Raw genomic sequence first — 20,565 nt, forward strand, 5'->3', positions numbered from 1 at the left:
AAATAAAACATCTGGTTAGTGAGTCTCATAAAACAATCAAGTGTTTGGTTTCAGAATAAAGAACAGAAGGTGAAAATCCTGTTCTGCTAGTAATTGTTTTTCAGTTAGAAACTGCAGAAAGAAAAGGGTTTTGTTTTGTTTTACTGTGTAGGGGGGAAAAAAGAAAAGAAATTTGTGTATCACTAGTTCAAGACCTATGTCCAGATCTGGTATGATTTAATCCAAAATTTAGTTCTGAAGGGAAAAGGAACAGGATTATATAACTTAAGAAATGTATTAAAGCTATATGATCATCTTTTTAATTAGATAATCACATATAGGCTGATCTGTTCATTTCTAAAAATGTATTATATTAACTTGAGAGATTTTTAAGTTTTAAAATGCATAATTGTGATCATGGTATATTGTGATTATCCTAAATGTTCTAATATTAAGAAATATTGGTTAATTTAAAGATTTAATGTAGGATAAATGCCAGTGATAAATTTAAGATAAAGAGGAATGATGAGTGAACTTTGTCATTGAGTGTCTTCACTCTATCTTAAGCAGATTTTTCTGTTTGTAAAGACCTTTTGACTCAAGGAAAGTGATATATAGAAGAATTTTGGGGGAATACCTAAAATACATTTTATATGAATTTAGGTTTCATAAATTTCAATTTTAACATTTATTTTTGCTTTAAAATTGAATAAGAGAAATGACCATCATTTTACAAGTTCATAATGTACTGTAATTTTTAACATCAAGAATATTTGTTGTGACTTCTGGCCAAGATGGCGGAGAGAAGACAGGCACAATTCTAAAGTCTCCTGATCTCTTCCCCATCTATCACATGAAACAAACCTCTTAAAAGAAATCCGACCCACAAAATCCAGAAAGAAAAGCCAGGAGAAAGAACATCTACCTCAGGATTTGTCTCCAGCAGTAGCTTTAGCCAAATTCCATGGGTGAGCCTGGGCTCAGAGGGAGGATCAGCCCCGGATCAACCAGATTAACAGCTGAATTGGAAACGGGAGGCTGAGGGCCCAAGAGCCAGACCTGCTGGATCGGAAGTGGGGCTAGATGGCAGGGGCTTGAGTCGGCTGGGGAGCGGAGGCACTGGTGTTGGTGCTTCCCCCCCCAGGAGATTGAGGACAGGGCTGCAGGGAGAGTTCTGGAGCAGGAAGGCTTCAGACACCATCCCTGGGCTTCTCTGGTCTGAGTCCTATTACAACTGAGACTTCTTCCCTAAAAAAAAAATGCAAACTACTTCTGCCTCAGGCCCAGGTGTGTGAGCCCAAGAACGAGCCCAGCTGAGGAATTACCTCAGGCTAGCGTAAAGCCCACCATTGATTGAAGGCAAAAGAATTCAATAGCTCCAACCCCTCCCTTCAAGCAAAGGGAGAAGGCCTCAACCAAGCTCACAGATACTCCAGAGAAAGCAACCAACACCTCCTACTGGCCAGCCAGAGAAACTGCACTCACTGAGTAAAGCCTTTAGAGATCCCAAGATCCTGGGAACCAGCCCCTCACCAACTGAGGTCTTAGCAAAATGAAGAAGGGTCAGCGGAAAGATAGATCTATAGAAAAATTCTTGGAAGGAAAAGACCCTAACTCAGAGAGACCTGAAACCTCTCAGGAGAATACAATCTGGTCTTCAGCACAGAAAGACTTCCTTGAAGAAATAAGGAAAGAGCTCAAAAATTTGGAAGAGACAATTAATACCTTGCAACAAGAAAAAACTTAGAAAGTACAATTGAACAAATACAAAAGGAGAATAAATCTCTCAGATCATCAACTGGACAATTACAAAATGAGAATAAATCTCTCACAGCATCAATTGGACCAATACAAAATAAGAATAAATCTCTCAGATCCTCAATTGGACAAATACAAAATGAGAATAATTCTCTCAGATCTTCAAATGGGCAACTGCAAAAAGAAATTAAGTCTCTCAAAACCTCAATTGGTCAAATGGAAAGCTCTTTCAAAAGTAGAACTGACCAATTGGAAAAGGAGTTGCAAAAGGTTAATGAAGAAAACTCCTCCCTCCAAAAAAGAATGGAGTCTACAGAAACTAATGACTCCATGAGACAGCAAGAGAAAGTTAAACAAAATCAAAAAATAGAAAAAATAGAAGCAAATGTAAAATACCTCATCAACAAAACCACTGACCTCGAGAATAGATTGAGGAGGGGCAACCTAAAAATTATAGGACTTCCTGAAAACATTGAAGAGAAAAAAAGCCTGGACTTAATATTACAGGATCTAGTAATGAAAAACTGCCCTGATATCATGGAATTGGACAGCAAAGTAGTTTTTGAAAGAGTGCATCGATCCCCACCAGAAAAAGATCCTAAAATGAAAACACCAAGGAATGTTGTGGCCAAACTCCAGAACTATCAGATAAAAGAGAAAATCCTGCAAGCAGCCAGAAAGAAACAATTTAAATATCAAGGAGCCACAGTAAGGATCACGCAGGACCTGGCTGCATCAACATTAAGGGATCAAAGGGCCTGGAATGAGATATTTCAAAGAGCAAGGGGGCTTGGAATGCAGCCAAGAATCTATTTTCCCGCAAAGCTGAGCCTTCTCTTCCAGGGAAAAAGATGGACATTTAACAAAATGGAAGAATTCCAAAAATTTCTGATGAAAAGACCAGAGCTAAACAGAAAATTTGGACATCAAACAAGAGGTTCAAGAGACACATGAAAAGGTTAAAAAAAAGAGGGGGGGCAGTAAAAGGAAAAAAAATGCAATCCAGTAAGTCGAAACTGGAAATATACCAGCATGGGGAGAAAAAGATTCTCATAAATCTTGAGAATTGTAACTCTAGCAAAGAGAATATACATAACCAGAGAAAGACTCTAATAACTCTCAGGAATTTTGACTCTATTGGATAGAATATACTGAACTAGAAGAGTCAGACACTCAGAATTTTCTATGACTTAGATAGAATGATCTAAAAAACACTACCTCCTTAAAAAGGGGGACAGGAAAGAGACGGGAGGAGGGAGGGGATTGAATGGGGTAAATCTCGTTACACTAAGAGGTAAAAAACCCTATGGTAATAGAGGGGAAGAAGGGAGCAGATGAGAAACACCTGAATCTTCTTCTCATCAGACTTGGCTTAAAGTCAACCTACACATACTCAGTTAACTTATAAAACATCTAACCTATCAAGTATTAAAAGGAGAAAAGGGGGGGGGACAGAGAAAGGGAAAGGGAGTAGGGGGGAAAAGGGGAAATAACAAAAGGAAGGGAACAGAAAAAGAAAAAAGGGAAAGGAAAAAGAAAGGGGAAGGTGTGATATAGGAGGGCAAACACACTGAAGGGGGTGGTATTCAGAAACAAAATACTGGGGAATGTGGATAAAGGGGGGGGAAGGGGGAAAAAATACAAACAGAGGGAAGATAGCATGGAGGGCAATAAAGAATTAGTAATCATAATCTTGAATGTGAATGGGATAAACTCTCCCTTAAAATGTAAGCAAACAGCAGAGTGGATTAAAAACCAGAATCCTACAATATGCTGCTTACAAGAAACTCATTTGAAGCAGAGAGATACATATAGAGTAAAGGTAAAAGGTTGGAGCAAAATATGTTTTGCTTCAGCTGAAGTAAAAAAAAGCAGGGGTAGCAATCCTTATCTCAGACAATGCAGCAGCAAAAATAGATAGCATTAAAAGAGATAAGGAAGGAAACTTTATCCTCCTAAAAGGTACCATAGGCAATAAAGTCATTTCAATATTGAATATATATGCACCCAGTGGGACAGCACCCAAATTATTAGAGGAGAAGTTGAAAGGACTACAGGAAGACATAGACAGCAAAAATCTACTAGTTGGAGACTTCAACCTCCCACTCTCAGATCTAGATAAATCAAACCATAAAATAAACAAGAAAGAAGTTAAGGAGGTAAATAGATTGTTAGAAAAATTAGATATGGTAGACTTATGGAGGAAACTGAATGGGGATAGAAAGGAATATACCTTTTTCTCTGCAGTACATGGAACTTATACAAAAACTGACCATGTACTAGGACATAAAAACCTAATGATCAACTGCAGAAAGGCAGAAATAGTGAATACATCTTTCTCAGATCACAATGCAATAAAAGTCATATGCAATACTGGGCCAAGGAGATATAGACCCAGAACAAATTGGAAAATGAATAACTTCATTTTAAAAAATGAGTGGACCAAAAAAACAAATTATAGAAAGAATTAACCATTTTATCCTAGATAATGATAATAATGAAACAACATACCAAAACCTATAGGATTCATTCAAAGCGACTCTCAGGGGATATATTATAGCTCTAAATGCTTACATGAATAAATTGAAGAAAGAGGAAATCAATGAACTAAACATGCAACTAAAAAAATTAGAGAAAGAACAAATCAAAAATCCCCAATTAAATACCAAATTAGAAATTCTAAAAATTAAAGGAGAAATTAATAAAATTGAAAGCAAAAAACTTTTGAATTAATAAATAAAACCAAAAGTTGGTATTATGAAAAAACCAATAAAATTGATAAACCTCTGGTTGATTTGATTAACAAAAAGAAAGATGAAAACCAAATTGCTAGTATCATAAATGAAAAAGGTGAACTCATCACCAATGAGGAGAAAATTAAAGTAATAATTTGAAATTATTTTGCCCAACTCTATGCCAATAAATTTGATAATCTAAGTGAAATGGATGAATATTTACAAAAATATAAATTGCCCAGGTTAAATGAAGAAGAGATTAAATACCTAAAGAACCCTCTCTCAGAAAAAGAAATTCAACAAGCAATCATTAAACTCCATTAAATAAAATCTCCTGGGCCTGATGGATTGACAGGTGAATTCTACCAAACATTTAAGGAACAATTGGTTCCAATTCTATATAAACTCTTTGGAAAAATAGGGAAAGATGGAACTCTGCCTAACTCTTTCTATGAAACCAATATGGTGCTGTTACCTAAACCAGGAAGAGTTAAAACAGAGAAAGAAAATTATAGACCCATCCATTTTTTAGCCTAATCAAAGTATGGTTAACACTGTTTTGTAAAATAGTTTAAAATCTGATACTTTTAGTCCACCTTCCTTCACTTTTTTTTCTTTGATTCCCTTGATATTCTAGACCTTTTCTTCTTTCTGAAATAATATTGACTTGTGACTGCACAGCCTTCTTCAAATTAAATCCAGTTCACTTTCAGGTCATGGCTTCATCTTGCAGATGGTCCTCTAAGAATGAAAGACAACATTTTCAATTCAACCAACATTAAGCACCAACTATGAGTAAAGTGTTACACTAGGCACCTAGGAAGATACAAGAACAAAAATGAAATAATTCCTTCCCTCAAATGGCTAACATTCCACCAAAGAGAATAATACACATGTATGTGCTACAGAGAGAGTAGGGCTACAGAGGGGCTGAACTGCAACTTTATTGTTAATAGGAATCTGCTTCTCTGTGAAAAAGTTTAGTCTTAGTTACTAAAGACACTGAGAGATTAAAGGACTTATTCACCCAAGTTCTTGACTCCATATTTTCCTGCTTAAAGAGGAAAAGAGAGTTGCCTCCTGATCTAAGGTTTTAAAGAAGATGAGGATTAAAAGAGTAGAGAGAAAGGAAGGTTTTACTAATTTTGGAAACTGGAAGTTTTTATATGGGCAGGGAGGAGGTGGAGAAGGGGAAGAAAGTATTGAGAAGAGACCCAAGGAATCCAAGAGCTTTATTCCTTTCCTGAATAAATCTCTGAAAAGCAGGAGGTTTTTGTGTTGCTTTTGCTATTGTTATTGTTGTTGTTGTTGTTGGTGGTGGTGGTGGTATTTTGTTCTTTTGGACACTAATGTTTGTCCCTTATTAGGACAAACTCTAGAAGTTAACCCTGAAGCAGGGGAACTCTGAGCACAGGAAAAATGTTGTAAATTTTTTTGTTTTGGACTTTAACAGTAAGGCTGTGGAGAGCAATATGGAACTATGCCCAAAGAGCAATAAAATTGATCATTCCCTTTGACCCAACAAAAATGGGAAAGTCCCACATGTTCCAAAATATTTGTAGTAGTTCTTTTAATGTGGCAAAGAATTGGAAATTGAGGCAATGTCCATCAATTGGGGAATGACTGAATAAGTAATGGTATTTGAATTTTATGGAGTACTACTGTTCTATAAGAAACCATGAATGTTAGGACTCTAGAGAATCATGGAGGAATTACAGGAACTGATGCTGAACAAAGGGAGCAGAACCAAGAGAATATTGTACACATTAAAAAACAACATTATGAGTTGATCAATTATGACGGATACAGCTACTCTCAGAAATTCAGGGCAACCCTGGAATACCTGTTATGGACAACACTGTCCAAATCTAGATGGGGGAAAAAAACCCTACAGAATCTTAATGAACACTATGTCCACTCTTTAAAAATTTCTCTTTTGATTTTTCCTTCATATCCCATGGCTTTCTTTTCCCTTTATTCCTAATTCCTCATGCACAAAATAACTAATATGTAAACATGTTAAACACAAATGTACATGTACAATCTTTACTAGAATGTTCACCCCTGGGGGGGGCAGAAGGTGGAAGAAAGTTGTGTAACTTATATACAAGTGGATGAATGTTGAAAAACTCTGATTATATGTAATTGGAAAAATAAAATATCAATCAAAAAACCAAAACAAAACAGTAAGGCTGACCTTGATCATACCCTTTGAGGAAGGAGCATGCATAGTTCTAATGAATGCTGCTTATGAGAGCTCTTCCATCAGACATTAGCCATTCCTTGGGGACCACCTTGGAGAATACCTGAATCCAGGTGTTAAACCACTCCCAAGCATTTCCCTTATTCTGCCCATCAAGGAAATGTATTTGAGCAAGAGTCTGCCTAGCTTTGATCTCTTTTTTCTACTTGACTCCTGTCTGGGATGCTTTAGTTTCTTCTCCTCTCTAAGCTAGATCCACATGTTCCAGCTCCATGCTGATGGACCAATATGGTCAGTTCCATGCAGTTGGATCTATGTTAATCCAAGTTTCCTTTCCTTCCCTTTTCCCCTTATAACTTGACTATCCCCTTTGCTATTCTCTCTCAGCTATCTCTGTTTTTTTAGAGGAATAGAATGTATTTGGGAAGGAAGGTGGTACCTCTTTAATGGAAATAAATATTTTCCTTATCAGAGCCTATGCATTTATGAGAATGAACTTGCTTTCTCTTTTGAAAATGGACTGTTTTTCTGAGAAAGCAAACATTTTTCTCAGAAGACAATAGGGAAACAGCATCATTTTCCTGCAGAATGGACACATCTGAACAGTGACTGGAGCATTGGTACAGTTCAAAGTTCTAGAAGTGTTGATAGTCCTTGTGGCAATCAGAATGGTCAACCTGGCATGTTGGAGGGCTTTCAGTACTAGCCAGAAGATTCTTTCTTGTGAAGGGTTAGTAGTGCTCCTTGAATTCCATGTTTTCTTGGCTTCTGTGTTTTTTGTTTATGGAGACTTTAGCTGGAGGGCAGGATCAGCTTGATTGGTGTCACTTCAGCCCAAGGAAAAGTGTGAGATGAATTCTGCCTATTAAGTTTTTTTCTGGAGGCTGAGCCAGTGAAGGAAGTATTTTATCTTTTCCTTAAAGTTGTTTTCTTAAGGGGGGTTACTCTGGAAAGAATAAATTATTCTGTCTGAGACCTGCACAGTTGCTGCTCTTTGGAAAACTATGATGAGATTTTTAGGACACCTGGACTGAGAGAATTTAGAGTCCCTTGTTGAACTTCAACTTTCTTTGGCTGTCTTCATAGTCATCCCTCTCAGTCTTTTTCCTCCCTCACATTCTAGAAATTGCCCCTGAATCCTCAGTTTTTTTAAATTACATTTATTGAAACAAGTGGGAATTTCTGTTACATTTTATTTTATTTTATTTTATTTATTTTATTTTAGGTTTTTGCAAGGCAAATGGGGTTAAGTGCCTTGCCCAAGGCCACACAACTAGGTAATTATTAAGTGTCTGAGACCGGATTTGAACCCAGGTACTCCTGGGCCAGTGCTTTATCCACTGTGCCACCTAGCCGCCCCAAATCCTCAGTTTTAAGAAAAGATTGGAAAAGCTTCTAGAGGGGACCTGATAATGGTCTGATAATGGTCCCTGTTCCCTGTATGTGGGATTCTGTGGGTCTTGCTCATAGGAGACTTTGTTGGTCTTCTGGGCTTGAGGAAATGACTCATTTTAAGATAAGAGATCCTCCACCCTGCATCTCCCCCACCCTGATCTTCTCCTTTGGAACCTTCTACTTTGTGTGGGATTGAGCCAATGGCCTTGGCCTGGCAAGGGAGTGAGTGGTTCATATTCCAGTACACCCTTTGACCTGGGCTGCTCTGTTCTGTCTACATATGAACACAGAGCACCTGGGCATCAGCTATGTCCCCAGTAGGCTTTCTTTGGGGGTATGGTTGACTAACTTTGGAAGCCCGAAGGCCTTAACCATCTCTTTTTGCTTAATTTTATTACCTTCTTAGAAATGTCTATCTCCCTAGTAACTATTACCTCCTTAGAAGGTAACTCACTATCTAGCTGCTTCTCCAAAGGACCTAATAGGTGAACTTTTGTATTAATTTGTGGACCAAACTTGTAAACCTATATAATTTTTGTGATCTGTGAATTAAAGTCTTAACCTTTCTTACCTCCCTGAGTCAAAGATTGTCACAAAACAAATCTACAAGAATCCTTAAGCCCCATTTCCCTGGAGCCCATTTTTTCCCATCTTCAACATCATATTTAATTTTATGTTTGTTAAGGTCAAACTCATGCAGTTGAAAGTAAGGGTACCTGGGCAGCTGGGTGGCACAATGGACAGAGCATCAGCCCTGAAGTCTGGACCTGAGTTCAAATTTGACCTCAGATACTTGACATTTACTAGCAAGTCACTTAACTCCAATTGCTTCATCAAAAAAAAAAAGCAATTGTGCCTTGTCTTGGATAGACGAGAGTTGGAGGAGAGATCCTTGCTACACCAGGGCACACCATATTATTATTCCTGATATTGTACAGCCTTGAAAAGTGGATGCTTGTCGCCCCAAATCCCTGCTCTAATCTCTAAGTAAGTGATTATTCTGGCCAAATTCATAATTCTCTAAGATGTGAAGGCTATGCAAAATTTCAGAAACTCTTTTAAATTGGGCATAGGTCAGTCAGAATCTATGATCAATATTACCAGTACTGGTGTAACTAAAAGATGACCCTAAATTATGTCAATCTTTTGGGGGGTTCTTTTGACCAGTCTAAATTAGGTGATCTCAAAAAGGAATTAAGTCTAAAACTATATGGAGCACTTACACAGGGCAAACGCTCACAAGGGGGTCAGAAGAAGCAGTACTGAGATACCTTGAAGGTCTCATTGAAGGACTTCGGAATTGATTGTATAGCATGGAAAACACTGGCACAGGACCTCCCAGCAAGGCATGCCCTCATCAATGAGGGTGCTGCACTCTATGTGGCAGAATTGAAGTAGCTCAAAGGAAATATGACATTCATAATTATTTAGAGTACCCATCCCAGGTGTAGACATGGAATATTTGTGCCCAACCTGTGGTAGAGCATTCTGAGATTGTATTAGTCTGATCAATCACAGTAGGACACATTGTAATTTGTCTCAAACAAAGGATAAGAACCAACAGTGGTCCTCTAAATTGCAATCTCTGGTTTGTAGTTTTTTTCCTTCCATAAGCTTACTTCAGCTTCTCTTCCTCACTATTTCCTGCGGCAGCTCCCCTTGCTGCTGCACTTCCTCACTCCCTTCCTTTGAGGGTTCAGATCAAGCCTAAAATGGTCAATGGGCAGAACCTCCAGACTGTTCCAATTAAGGGGTAAGAAGGTAAACTTGTTTCTACAATATAGTATAGTTTTAGGTTGTGAGAATCGGACAAATTTCAGGTTATCAAAGGGATTTCCCTCTGTCTTTTCTGTGTTTCAGTTTTACAGTCAACTAACTCCCATCTCAAATCCATGCCTCCATTTCTCCCTTCCCTTCCCCACTCAAGGGCAATTGTCCTAATGAAAATGGCTCTGTCCATTCCTATGGACTAAATCCTTTGAAACTGAGCTCCAGGGGTGGCTAGGTGGCGCATTGGATAAAGCACCAGCCCTGGAGTCAGGAGTACCTGGGTTCAAATCTGGTCTCAGCCACTTAATAATTACCTAGCTGTGTGGCCTTGGGCAAGTCACTTAACCCCATTTGCCTTGCAAAAAAAAAAAAAGAAACAGCTCCACCCATTCTATTCTGGAAGAAGGAGGAAAGGTAAATATATATATATAAAACTTTTTTATTTGGAAAACTATTAATTACATAATCAATCTATTAAAAAATATTACATGTGCCTGTCTGATATTTTCTGGGGGCTTCCTTTGACTCAGAGTAATTCCCTCAGATGTAAATTCCCTCCAACTGTTCAATGTAACTCTATTGTTAAATGTAAATTCACCAAGATAAGAGCAACCTCAGCCCATCCGTCTGTCCTTCCTCCAGTTTCCTGCCTCTCATCTTCCAAAAGGGGTCCCTGACTCCAGCCATGTAGAGGGTGAACTCATCTTTTAACCCCTTTTTTCCTGCACAGATTACCTTATACTGGAAATTGTCTCATGAATGTTGGCATTGAATAAAATCATGAAACGTTATGAAGCAATTACATGCAAACGTTTGGCCTACATGCCAGACTAGCTTGGGTCAACTCCAGCTATTTCTTCTGGCTACTTCCCTTTCCTTTCTCCCTTTCCCTCAGGCATTCTTTCCTCAACCTTTGTTATTCAGCCTATCTTCAAGTAACCTGCTATCTCTCCAGATAAAGTTTAATCTATGAACTTTTAGGCTTCTGAATTAAAAAATCTGAGCTTTTACATATCCAGGAATAGTTATGAGTTTTTCTACTTCCAAGAACTCCTTCTCTGACAGCACCATTCAATTCCCTGTCATCACCAGCACTAAATCAAATTCCTTAAATTTCATTGCCTGGTCACAAAAAATAGCAATAACATAAAATTTCAAAATATTTCAAGCCTAGCACATTTTAAGCTGATCTAATAACAATAGAATTGATTTCAGACTGTTTATAAAACTTTCTATTTCCTAGTAGTTGCAGTTCAAAATCCCTGGCAGCCTGGTAATGAAGGGGACTAGAATAATAAATTAGTGCTTTATCTGATAAATCTCAAAGGAGAAAAGGAAGGAGGAAAGAGTTTTTTGAAGCTGGAAATCATTTCCACTTTGTCTTTTAAAGATATATATATTTATTTATACACACACACACCCATATATATAAACATGATATTGTTATTTAGTGTTAAGAAATTTATTGACTATATGCCCTAGCATATGTTCTAGCTACCTCGGTTTATTGTTCTGTAGGGGAATAATAATATCCATCTCCCAGGGATGTAGGGAGGATCACATGACTGTAAAGTTCTTGGCATAAGGCAAATGCTATATGAATATTAACTGTTTTTATTATCTCCTTAATTGGATGTAATTACTTCATAACATTTCATGATTTTATTCAATGCCAACATTCATGAGACAATTTCTGGTATAAAATAATCTGGAAGTGCATTTAGCTAAAAATTTTTTAGGGTTGTTTTTTTTTGGCAAAGCAACGGGTTAAATGACTTGCCCAAGGTCACACAGCTAGGTAAATTAGTAAGTGTCTGATCAGATTTGAATGCAGGTCCTCCTGACTCCAGGGTGGGTACCCTATCCACTGCGCCACCTAGTTGCCCTGCACTTAGCTAAATTAAGATTATCTGTTTGGTAATCAATGAGTTTCGTTACAAGATTTAAATGTGCAATATTGGTTATAGTATTATTATGCTCCTAAATTTTCTAATATTGTGAAATTTGGTAAACAAGTTTATTAAAGGGCAATTTCTCTTATAATCTGGATGTGGTTAGATTAAAACTGTACTGTTGAGAAATTAAAGGAGGGAATGAGTGGATTACAAAGTCAGAAGGTTAGTCATTTTTGCTATCAACAGAATTTTTATCAAACCAGTCTTTTAAGCTAAGTAAAGCAGAGTAGGCCAGAATCAGGGTTCCAGAAATCAAGTAGTACTTTGATTTCTTGTTTTAATTGCAAGAAACAGTTTTGCAGATTAGGATTGCTCCACCTTACTGCTAAATTAAGGCAGGGACTATATACATGAAGTATGAGTGGGAAGATGGATCACAATAACAATAAACAATCATTTTGGGGGTTTTCATGGTTTTCTCAAGATAAGCCCACTAGTACAGGTAGATTCACTTCACTTGACACAAGCAGGTATAGGTCAGAGATAGAATACAATCCCCAAGGCCAGAGTCTACCTGTGAAAAGGATGTCCAGGAACTAAATTATTAGTAAATTCATTACACATTATTTTGATCAAAGTGAAAATCATAATTTTCTTTTAACACTACTAGCCATGTGCTAGCATGGCTAGCATTCTAAAGTATTATAATTTAAGAAATTGTAAACTTCCAAATTTTTGCCTATAAAGTTATTTGGCTGTTATGAAAATGATAAGATTGTTAATTGAGTTATTTGGAGTTATTTTTTTTAAACAAGTATTTACTTAGGTATTTAAAAAGGAAAACTGGTAATTGTACCACAAAAAAAGAAAAATCTTGTCATCTGAAAGGAATTTTTAGAACCATCTAAATAACTAACACAACCTAGGAAGACAACAGGTTTGCAGTTTTCTGATCTAGTCCACCATCTTCCCAGAATTCCCCCAAGAGGTGCATAATTATAATCTTTATTTTTTTAGGGGTTTTTTTGCAAGGAAATGGAGTTAAGTGGCTTGCCCAAGCCCACACAGCTAGGTAATTATTAAGTGTCTGAGGTCAGATTTGAACCCAGGTGCTCCTGACTCCAAGGCCGGTGCTTTATCCACTGTGCCACCTAACTGCCCCCAATCTTTATTTTTTAAAGAAGGCTGATTCTCGTTTTTTTATCCAAAACACCATCACCTGCCCACCCACTCATCCACTGCATATAAAAGTGCATAATAAAAATATGTAAACCAAATGAATACCTTCTAATTATAGTGTTACAAGATTTGTATATATATATATATATATATAAAATTTCAAGTAGTACCAACAAGTCTACTTAATGGGAAAGAAAAGTTTTTTCGTAAGGGTATATCTAGGTTGCGGCATCTGTTTCCCTTTGTTTGACAGGTCCATTTTTTGGCTCACTTCAGAGTTTACTTCTGTCAGGATGTCGAGAATATGCTCTCCTCTGAAAAACAGAGAATCACAAAGGAGTTAATCAAAGGATGAATATATACTATGATAAACTGTGGAGGGACTCCTATTCATAACCCTATGGTTCTAATGTGGATTTGCACAGTCAAAATGAGTTAGTGGTCAAACTGCTTTTCCTCTCCCCAGTGAGGGAACCCTGGGAAAGAGTGAGCTGGGATGTTATATATATTAGAATTTTTTTCCCCCTACAATACTTTAAGTCTTGTAGTGACTCCAACCTCAATTTCTCTACCTTTGTGATAAGGAAAAGGACTGTGAATATCATAGGTTTTCCTGAAAGAACATCCTACAAAGTTCTCCCAGGTCTTCAAAAGAAAGCACATACATGAAATGGGTGACATACTCAGGAAGGACACTATCTCACATTCCTCAACATGAACATGAAGCATTTTCTCAATGCTCAAGTGAATATAAGAAGTACAAAGCTGAGTGGGCAGGTATTTTGAGGTCAGTACTATGGACAGGACAAAAAGAACAGAGGGAAGAAGAGTTTGGGGGTCACAATTACCGGGGGCATCTTTCTTTCAGGTTCTTGCAAAGTGACTGTATATACCAGGTTCCTTCCGTTATGTGTCGGTAAGAGATGAAATCATCCACAGTTGCCATTCCAAGCAAAAAGTCAGCCTCATTTGGAATGCATTCTCTTGGAACCCATGAATCTATTTCCAGAAGTTTTCTTTGCTGCTCAGAATCTGTATAGAGGGTGATCCCTCTTTGGATGGCCTTGCCTTGACAGGCTTGAATAAAAAATACTTTGGGTTTACCAGCAAGGGATGGGCAGTTGGAACTAGTGAAAAGAGATGTCATATCCCTGATGGCCACCTCCTGCCCATCAGTGCCATAGATGATGCCTCTATCCCCATGGGACAAAAAGCAGCAAACAAAGCAGTCTCTGTCTTCATGGCTCTTTTGCTGGAAGGTATTTAGTTCCTTGTATATCTGTTTTGCTGTGCCATCTCGAAAAACCACAGTTTCAAAATGGAGCTCCTTAAAGGTCTTTTCGAGAGCCTCTAAGAAGAGAAACAGAAGAAAATACTTAAGTGAAATAAGAGTAGAGGCAAAGAAAAATTTGCAAACAGAAACTGCATATCACATCCCACTAAACGACTACCTGGCTCTGTCTCTTCCTCCCCATCTCTGCCTACTGTCTTTCCTGTCTTCCTTCAAATCCCAACCAAAATTCCCACCTTCTCCAGAAAGCCTTTCCCAATCTCTCTTACTTCTGGTGCTTTCCCTCTATTAATTATTTCCTATTTATGTACATCTTCCTGATTCTAGGTCTAGAACTCTATCCACTGTACCACCTAACTGACCCCAGTCTACAAGACCATGTGATAAAACTTAATTAGGGTTATTCTCTAAAGAAAGAACTATTGGGATCTTACTTCATTTATCCTTAAAACTTACCTTTGGTAGTCATCTGAAGGATTTTTTCTTTTTTTTTAAAGTTAATCAACAAACATTTAAGGGCTTACTAAAATAGAGGGTAAGTGTCTTGTCCCATGTCACACAGCTACCAAGTAGAACTTAAATTTAAATACTTTGACTCTCAAATCCACTCCACCACAGGTACTCACCCCAACTCCAATTCTTTCCTCATCCTCTAGTCCTGTTTGACTCTGTTGGTCACTCTCTCCTCCTTGATATTTTCTTCTCATTTGGTTTTCAGGTCACTATTCTCTCCTGGTTCTTTCTCCTACCTCTCCGACCACTGCTTCTCAGTCCAATTTTCTGGATCCCCCTCTAGATCATATCCTCTAATTGTCAAATTCCCTCCTGAATCTTTCTCTTCTCCCTCTCTACTACTTGATGAACTCATCCACTCCCAAAGATTTAAATCCCAAATTTACAATGACAATTCTCAAATCTAGCTCTCCTGGACCTATCTCTCTGCTGACCTCTAGCCTTGCCTCTCGAGCTGTCTTTCAAAAATCTCAAACTGTATGTCCAATGTACATCTTAACCTTAATATGTAAAAAAAGTTAAATGAGTTCAAAACTGAACTCATTTCTCCCCATACTCCCACCCCTCCTAACTTCTATATTACTAATGAAGATACCAACTTTGTCCCAAGCCCCAGGATCTCAAACTAGGTGTCATCCTGGACTCCATACTATCTCTCACACCTCTACATCCAATCTATTGACAATTTCTGTTGATTTCACCTTGAAACATCTCTCAAATCTTCCCTCTTACCTGATACTGCTACCACCCTGGTATAGACCCTCATTTCTTCATACCTGGAATTACTTAAATAGCTTTCTGGTGGGTCTGCTAGACTCAAATCCCTCCCCACTCCAATTTTTCCTGCATTCAGCCACTAAAGTGATTTTCCTAAAGTGAAAATCTATCAATGTCACCTCTACTCAATAACTCCAATGACCAGGATCAAATAAAACATTCTCTAGTTGGGTGTTCAAAACCCTTCATAATCTATGGCCTAGATTCTAGGCCCTACCTTGATCCTACTCCCACCTTTTCAGCCTTCTTACACCTTAGACCTTGGAATGTACTGTTCAATCTAGTGACTTGACCTCATGGCTATTCCATTAATAAGACACTCATCTCTTGACTCTAGCCATTTTCTGACTCCCTCTCCATCTCTTCCCACTGACTTTCCTGGCTTCCTTCAAGTCCCAATTAAAATCCCACCTTCTCCAGAAAGCCTTTTCCAATCTCACTCACTTCTAGTGCTTCCCTCTGTTAATTATTTCCTTTTTCTATCTTTCTGATATATATCTGTTGCTCACTGTCTCTCCCATGAAATTGTGGGCTCAAGAGGAGAATTTTTTTATACCACCAAGCCCTGGTCCACAGTGTGTACTTTAATAAAGGCTTTTTCACTATGTTCGGTGCTATGCTAAATGACAGGGATATATCAAAGAAAGAGACAAAAAAAAGATAAAGAAAAAGACAAAAAAGACTCAAATACAGTATATTCTAATGGGGGCGACAGCAGACAAATACTAGGCACATTCAAGATATAAAGGTGTTAGAGGATAATGACAGAATGCATGGGAAAAATGAAGAGAATTATGAATGGAGATGTAAATTGACTACCATGGAAAAGCTATAGAGAATTATGATTGTAACAGAAACTAAATCTGTAATCTTAAAGGCTTCTAATCTTGTCAAATTGGGTGGAGATCCCCATTCTTGATGTAAAACAATTATCATTGATTCATTGTTTAATGTAAAATTTGTATCCTGATCTCCTTAGGCTTCACCTTCTACCTAATTCCAAGTCCAGTAAGGAGAAAGGAGTTCACCTTTTGTCCTCTAGATGAGAGGCAAGACATAAAAACCTGGGTTGGACTCCACTCAGGGTCACCAGTCTTCTCTGACTTGCTGCTCCAGTCAGCTCTGCTTGACTGCTTTTGTCTCTGTGTTTCTTTACCTACCATTTTCTTATGTGTTGTATGTAACTTCTTTTAATAAATTATTGTTTTATTTCCACCCTTGCTTTTCCTTGCTTGAATAATGATTCCTCCTAGGCAGATCCAAACTCAAATAGCCAGCGGCTACACTAGATCTTCTATAAAAGAAAGGATTTTGCTATGTGATTTGTCTATGTGAGGTGAAGGGGAGAGAAATGGTGAGGTTGATGCCAAGATTGTAAACCTGGGTGATTGTGAGGCTGGAGGTGGCCTCAAAGTTCCAATCCAGAAAGGTGAAGGGTATAAGAAGAGAAGGCAACTATGAGTTTTGATTTGGATGTGCTGAATTTAAGATGCCTATAGAATATCAAGTGCTATTCCTCCAAAAGGCAGATGATGAAGAGGAACTAGAATTCTGTATAGAAACAATGAGGAATAGCTATCTCAATCTGGGAATCATCTACATAAAGATTATAATTAAACTTATGGGAACTGATAAGATCACCAAGTAAGAAATTATAGAATGAAAAAGAAGATGATCTGGAACACAACCTTGGATCAAGGACACCCATGTTAGTGAGCATGATGGAGAAAAAGAACCAAGAGCCTAAGTCAATTGACTTAGAATGGTGGAATGGATTGAGGAGCAGGTTATAGCAGTGGTCAGGGCAACTGGTGATGGTGGTGGGGGGAATAGGAGAAGGACCCAATTCAACTGTACAAGAAATAATTTCTACTGCAGATAATCTATCCAGTAGAGAGCAGGGAGAGAATGAGGGTAAGAATGAGGCCCAACATAGGTTCCAGCAGAGGGGCACCATGAGAAGATAGACCTGTGGATAGTTTTGCCATAGCTCAATTACAGCAAGGGGACTGAAGTTGCCTCATGATAGAGGATGAGAGAAATGATTATTTCTCTCTTTCTTTTTTTTGCAAGGCAATGGGGTTAAGTGACTTACCCAAGGCCAAGTATCTGAGGCTGGACTTGAACTCAGGTCCTCCTGACTCCAGGGCCAGTGCTCTATTCACTGCACCACCTAGCTGCCCCAATTATTTCTCTCTTATATTAAAAATCAATTATTAAGAGAAATTAAGATTTTTTTTCTATTTCCTTATTCAGAAATAAAGCCCTATAGGTAATACAGTCAGTCTTTGAAGGACATTACTGACCTTGTTGAAAAATTTACCCCACTCAGACCATTTTACCAAGATGGAATTGTTAACCCACCCAACTAGAAAATTACAAAAAGAATCCTATCTAGGTGAATTCCAACCCATTGTGTCCTACTTAGACTTGGGGGAAAGGAGGGGTTAGATCCATTGTCTGAATTGTACAAGGTTGAAGGTGATGGGTCTAAAGTGGCATAATAAAAATCACATTCTCCTAGCTCCTCACTAAAATAGGTTCTCCTTTCATTATTATATTTGTTCTCTCATTAATTGTTAATCAATTGATTGCTACCAATCAGAAACACCCACTCTTCTAAGGGTATATAAGCATCAAGAAACCTTCAGGAAGAGTCTTCAGTTTATGAGAGAAAGACAAATAATCATTCTTTTATTAATTATTTGCTAACCATAATAAAATGATTAATTACCCAAATATTATGTCTCTTAAACTTTTTATAAATCACAGTTACAAAGCACATTCTCCCTCTCCCTCTTCTCTTTACTCTCCCTACCAATTATTGGTGCTCAAAAATTAAACCTCATTTCCCCACATTTTCTCTCTGGATATAGGTGATAGGAGTGGAGAAAAGTGTAAGAGAAACAAAACATCTCTCATGCCAGAAGATCTGAATCTGTTACAGAAAAACCAGTAAGGTTTATATATGAACTGAATCAAAACTGGTTGATTTCTCAGAACTTCTTGGGATAAATGACTATGACAGGAGAGAATGTAATAAACTGAAATACTTTCCCAATTTGTTTCTATTGGGCATTTCCTAAATATTGAAGTTTAGGAAACGTTACCTGACACTAGGCTTTGAAATTGGAATGCATTACTCCTGATCTCTGATTTCAAAACTCACTTTGGAAGAATTACATGCAGGACTTAGAGATAAAAAGGGCTTTATGGACCATCCAACCTGATCAGCACTTGGTGAGCCTACACCATGATGACTTCCTTGCTTAGGGAAGATGGAGGCTGAAACTCACTTCCATGAGAAAATATACTTAGAGTAGGGAATTTAGCAGATAGCAGTCTAGCATAGAAGTCCTCCAAACTCTAAGTGCTAAGTTTCCTAATAGGGCTTCCTGCTTTCAGGTGCCTCTGATTCTGTTATACCTGCATCTACATCAGTCCCTTTCCGGTCCTTTAGTGTCTGATGCTCAAGTCTTTCCTTTCGTGCTTGTTGGAAGTCAAAGTTGTTGAAGATCAAGCAGTACCCCCGAGGCTTGCTGTTCATTTTATAAGTGTTGTCCTGGGCCTGAAAAATAAAGATAAAAACCAAATTTCTCAATCTGTGAGTCCCAGCCCAAATAGTTCATTCAGAATTTCATTTGTACAACAGAGGTTGAACTAGATGACCCCCAAAGTACTTTCTTCTTCCAATATGCTTTTTCTTTTTTTCTCATCCATGCTAATACACACATCCCATCCTCCTTCCCAAGAAACTGATACTGCTCCAAAGCTCCCCAGTTCCAGTCCTTTCATTTTTTCTGTTTCTTCTCCATCACTGCTATCTTTGTGCACCAAACAATAATCCTTCATATGCACTTAGCACTGAACAAATCAGGGCACCTTCAGTGAAATAGTAAATGTAAATATTATATATGAATGTATTCATGTATGCATGTAAGTTGAGAAGCGAGGTTAATCCAGACATACAATTTTATCATTGTGGGGATAAAATTGCATAGAATCAGCAAGTCATCTATAACCTATAATATTAAAGATAACACTTGAAGTGAGATTTTCCTAATTCCAAAGCCATAAAATATACCATGTTGCACTGCTTCTCATAAACTTGATCTCAATATGAAAAAAACAATCATGGGAGATATATATATATATATATATATATATATATATATATATATATATACTTGTTTTTTTCTTTTCAGATGAGGAAACTGAGACCATCATCCTTTGTCTAGAATGAACTTGCTTACCAAAAAGTTTTACACTTTGTTTAACTCTAAGTCAGTAACTACAGAGTGTGATGGAGCCAAATGAACCAATTTTTAATTTTTAGTGTGAACCTTCACAGTTATCATCTAGATGATACAAATGATACAAGATAGGACTTCATTTCCAATTTTATTGATTAACTAGACTTTAAAAAGTGATGGAGAAATAGTGAGGATTAAACTTTAGAAATGTTCCAAATGAACTCTGGAGAGTCAGGTATTAAAATATTTACCACATATCCTTGCCTACAACACAGTAATTCTCCAAGGTCAGTGTTTCCAGGAACATCTCCAAAAAGATATTCTCAGATAGGATGGCCCTGTGGCATAAAGCTTAGATTCTGTTCTATTGGTCCCTTATAGGTCCTGCTTACCTGCTTATTGAACATTGAATACTGAGTTCAGAACTCTGATTGAATGCCCAAAAGGCACAGTCAGAATTCAATTTGTTTGTAAAAGAAAATTACTATTGCCTACTTACTAAGAGGATGAAGGAACTAGTCAACTAATCAAACATTCTCGCTCCTTCCACACAAAACAACAGTCAAATTTGTGAGCCCTTGAAGGATGTGAGGAACTGAATAACTTTTAATCCCCAAGCACCATGGAGAGAGATAGGAAGCTTTGTTTTTTGTCACTAATCCCTGATAGGGATAACTAGTAGAGCACTGGGCCTGACATCAGGAAAAACCTGAGTTCAAATCCAGGCTCAGATGCTTACTAGCACTGTGACCCTGGGCAAGTCATTTATCCCAATTTGCTCAGTTTCTTCATATGTAAAATGAGCTGGAGAAATAAA

At 37.7% G+C, this 20,565-nt stretch overlaps 1 protein-coding gene across 4 annotated transcripts in view; it reads right to left on the minus strand.

Moving 5' to 3' along the window:
* Positions 1-4,754: 4,754 nt before the first annotated feature.
* The window catches only part of CASP8 (caspase 8), a 50,155-nt gene continuing 34,344 nt past the window's right edge, over positions 4,755-20,565 (minus strand). For all 4 annotated transcript variants that reach the window (XM_074191653.1, XM_074191655.1, XM_074191657.1 and 1 more), the window contains 3 exons: positions 18,922-19,063; positions 13,763-14,264; positions 4,755-13,228 (listed from right to left, as the gene is read on the minus strand). In XM_074191653.1, coding sequence (XP_074047754.1) covers positions 13,093-13,228; positions 13,763-14,264; positions 18,922-19,063 — 780 coding nt within the window. In that variant the 3' untranslated portion in view covers positions 4,755-13,092. The remainder of the gene's footprint in view (positions 13,229-13,762; positions 14,265-18,921; positions 19,064-20,565) is intronic.

This window comes from Macrotis lagotis, chromosome 6, assembly GCF_037893015.1.
Source record: "Macrotis lagotis isolate mMagLag1 chromosome 6, bilby.v1.9.chrom.fasta, whole genome shotgun sequence".
Classification (NCBI taxonomy): Eukaryota; Metazoa; Chordata; class Mammalia; order Peramelemorphia; family Peramelidae; genus Macrotis; species Macrotis lagotis.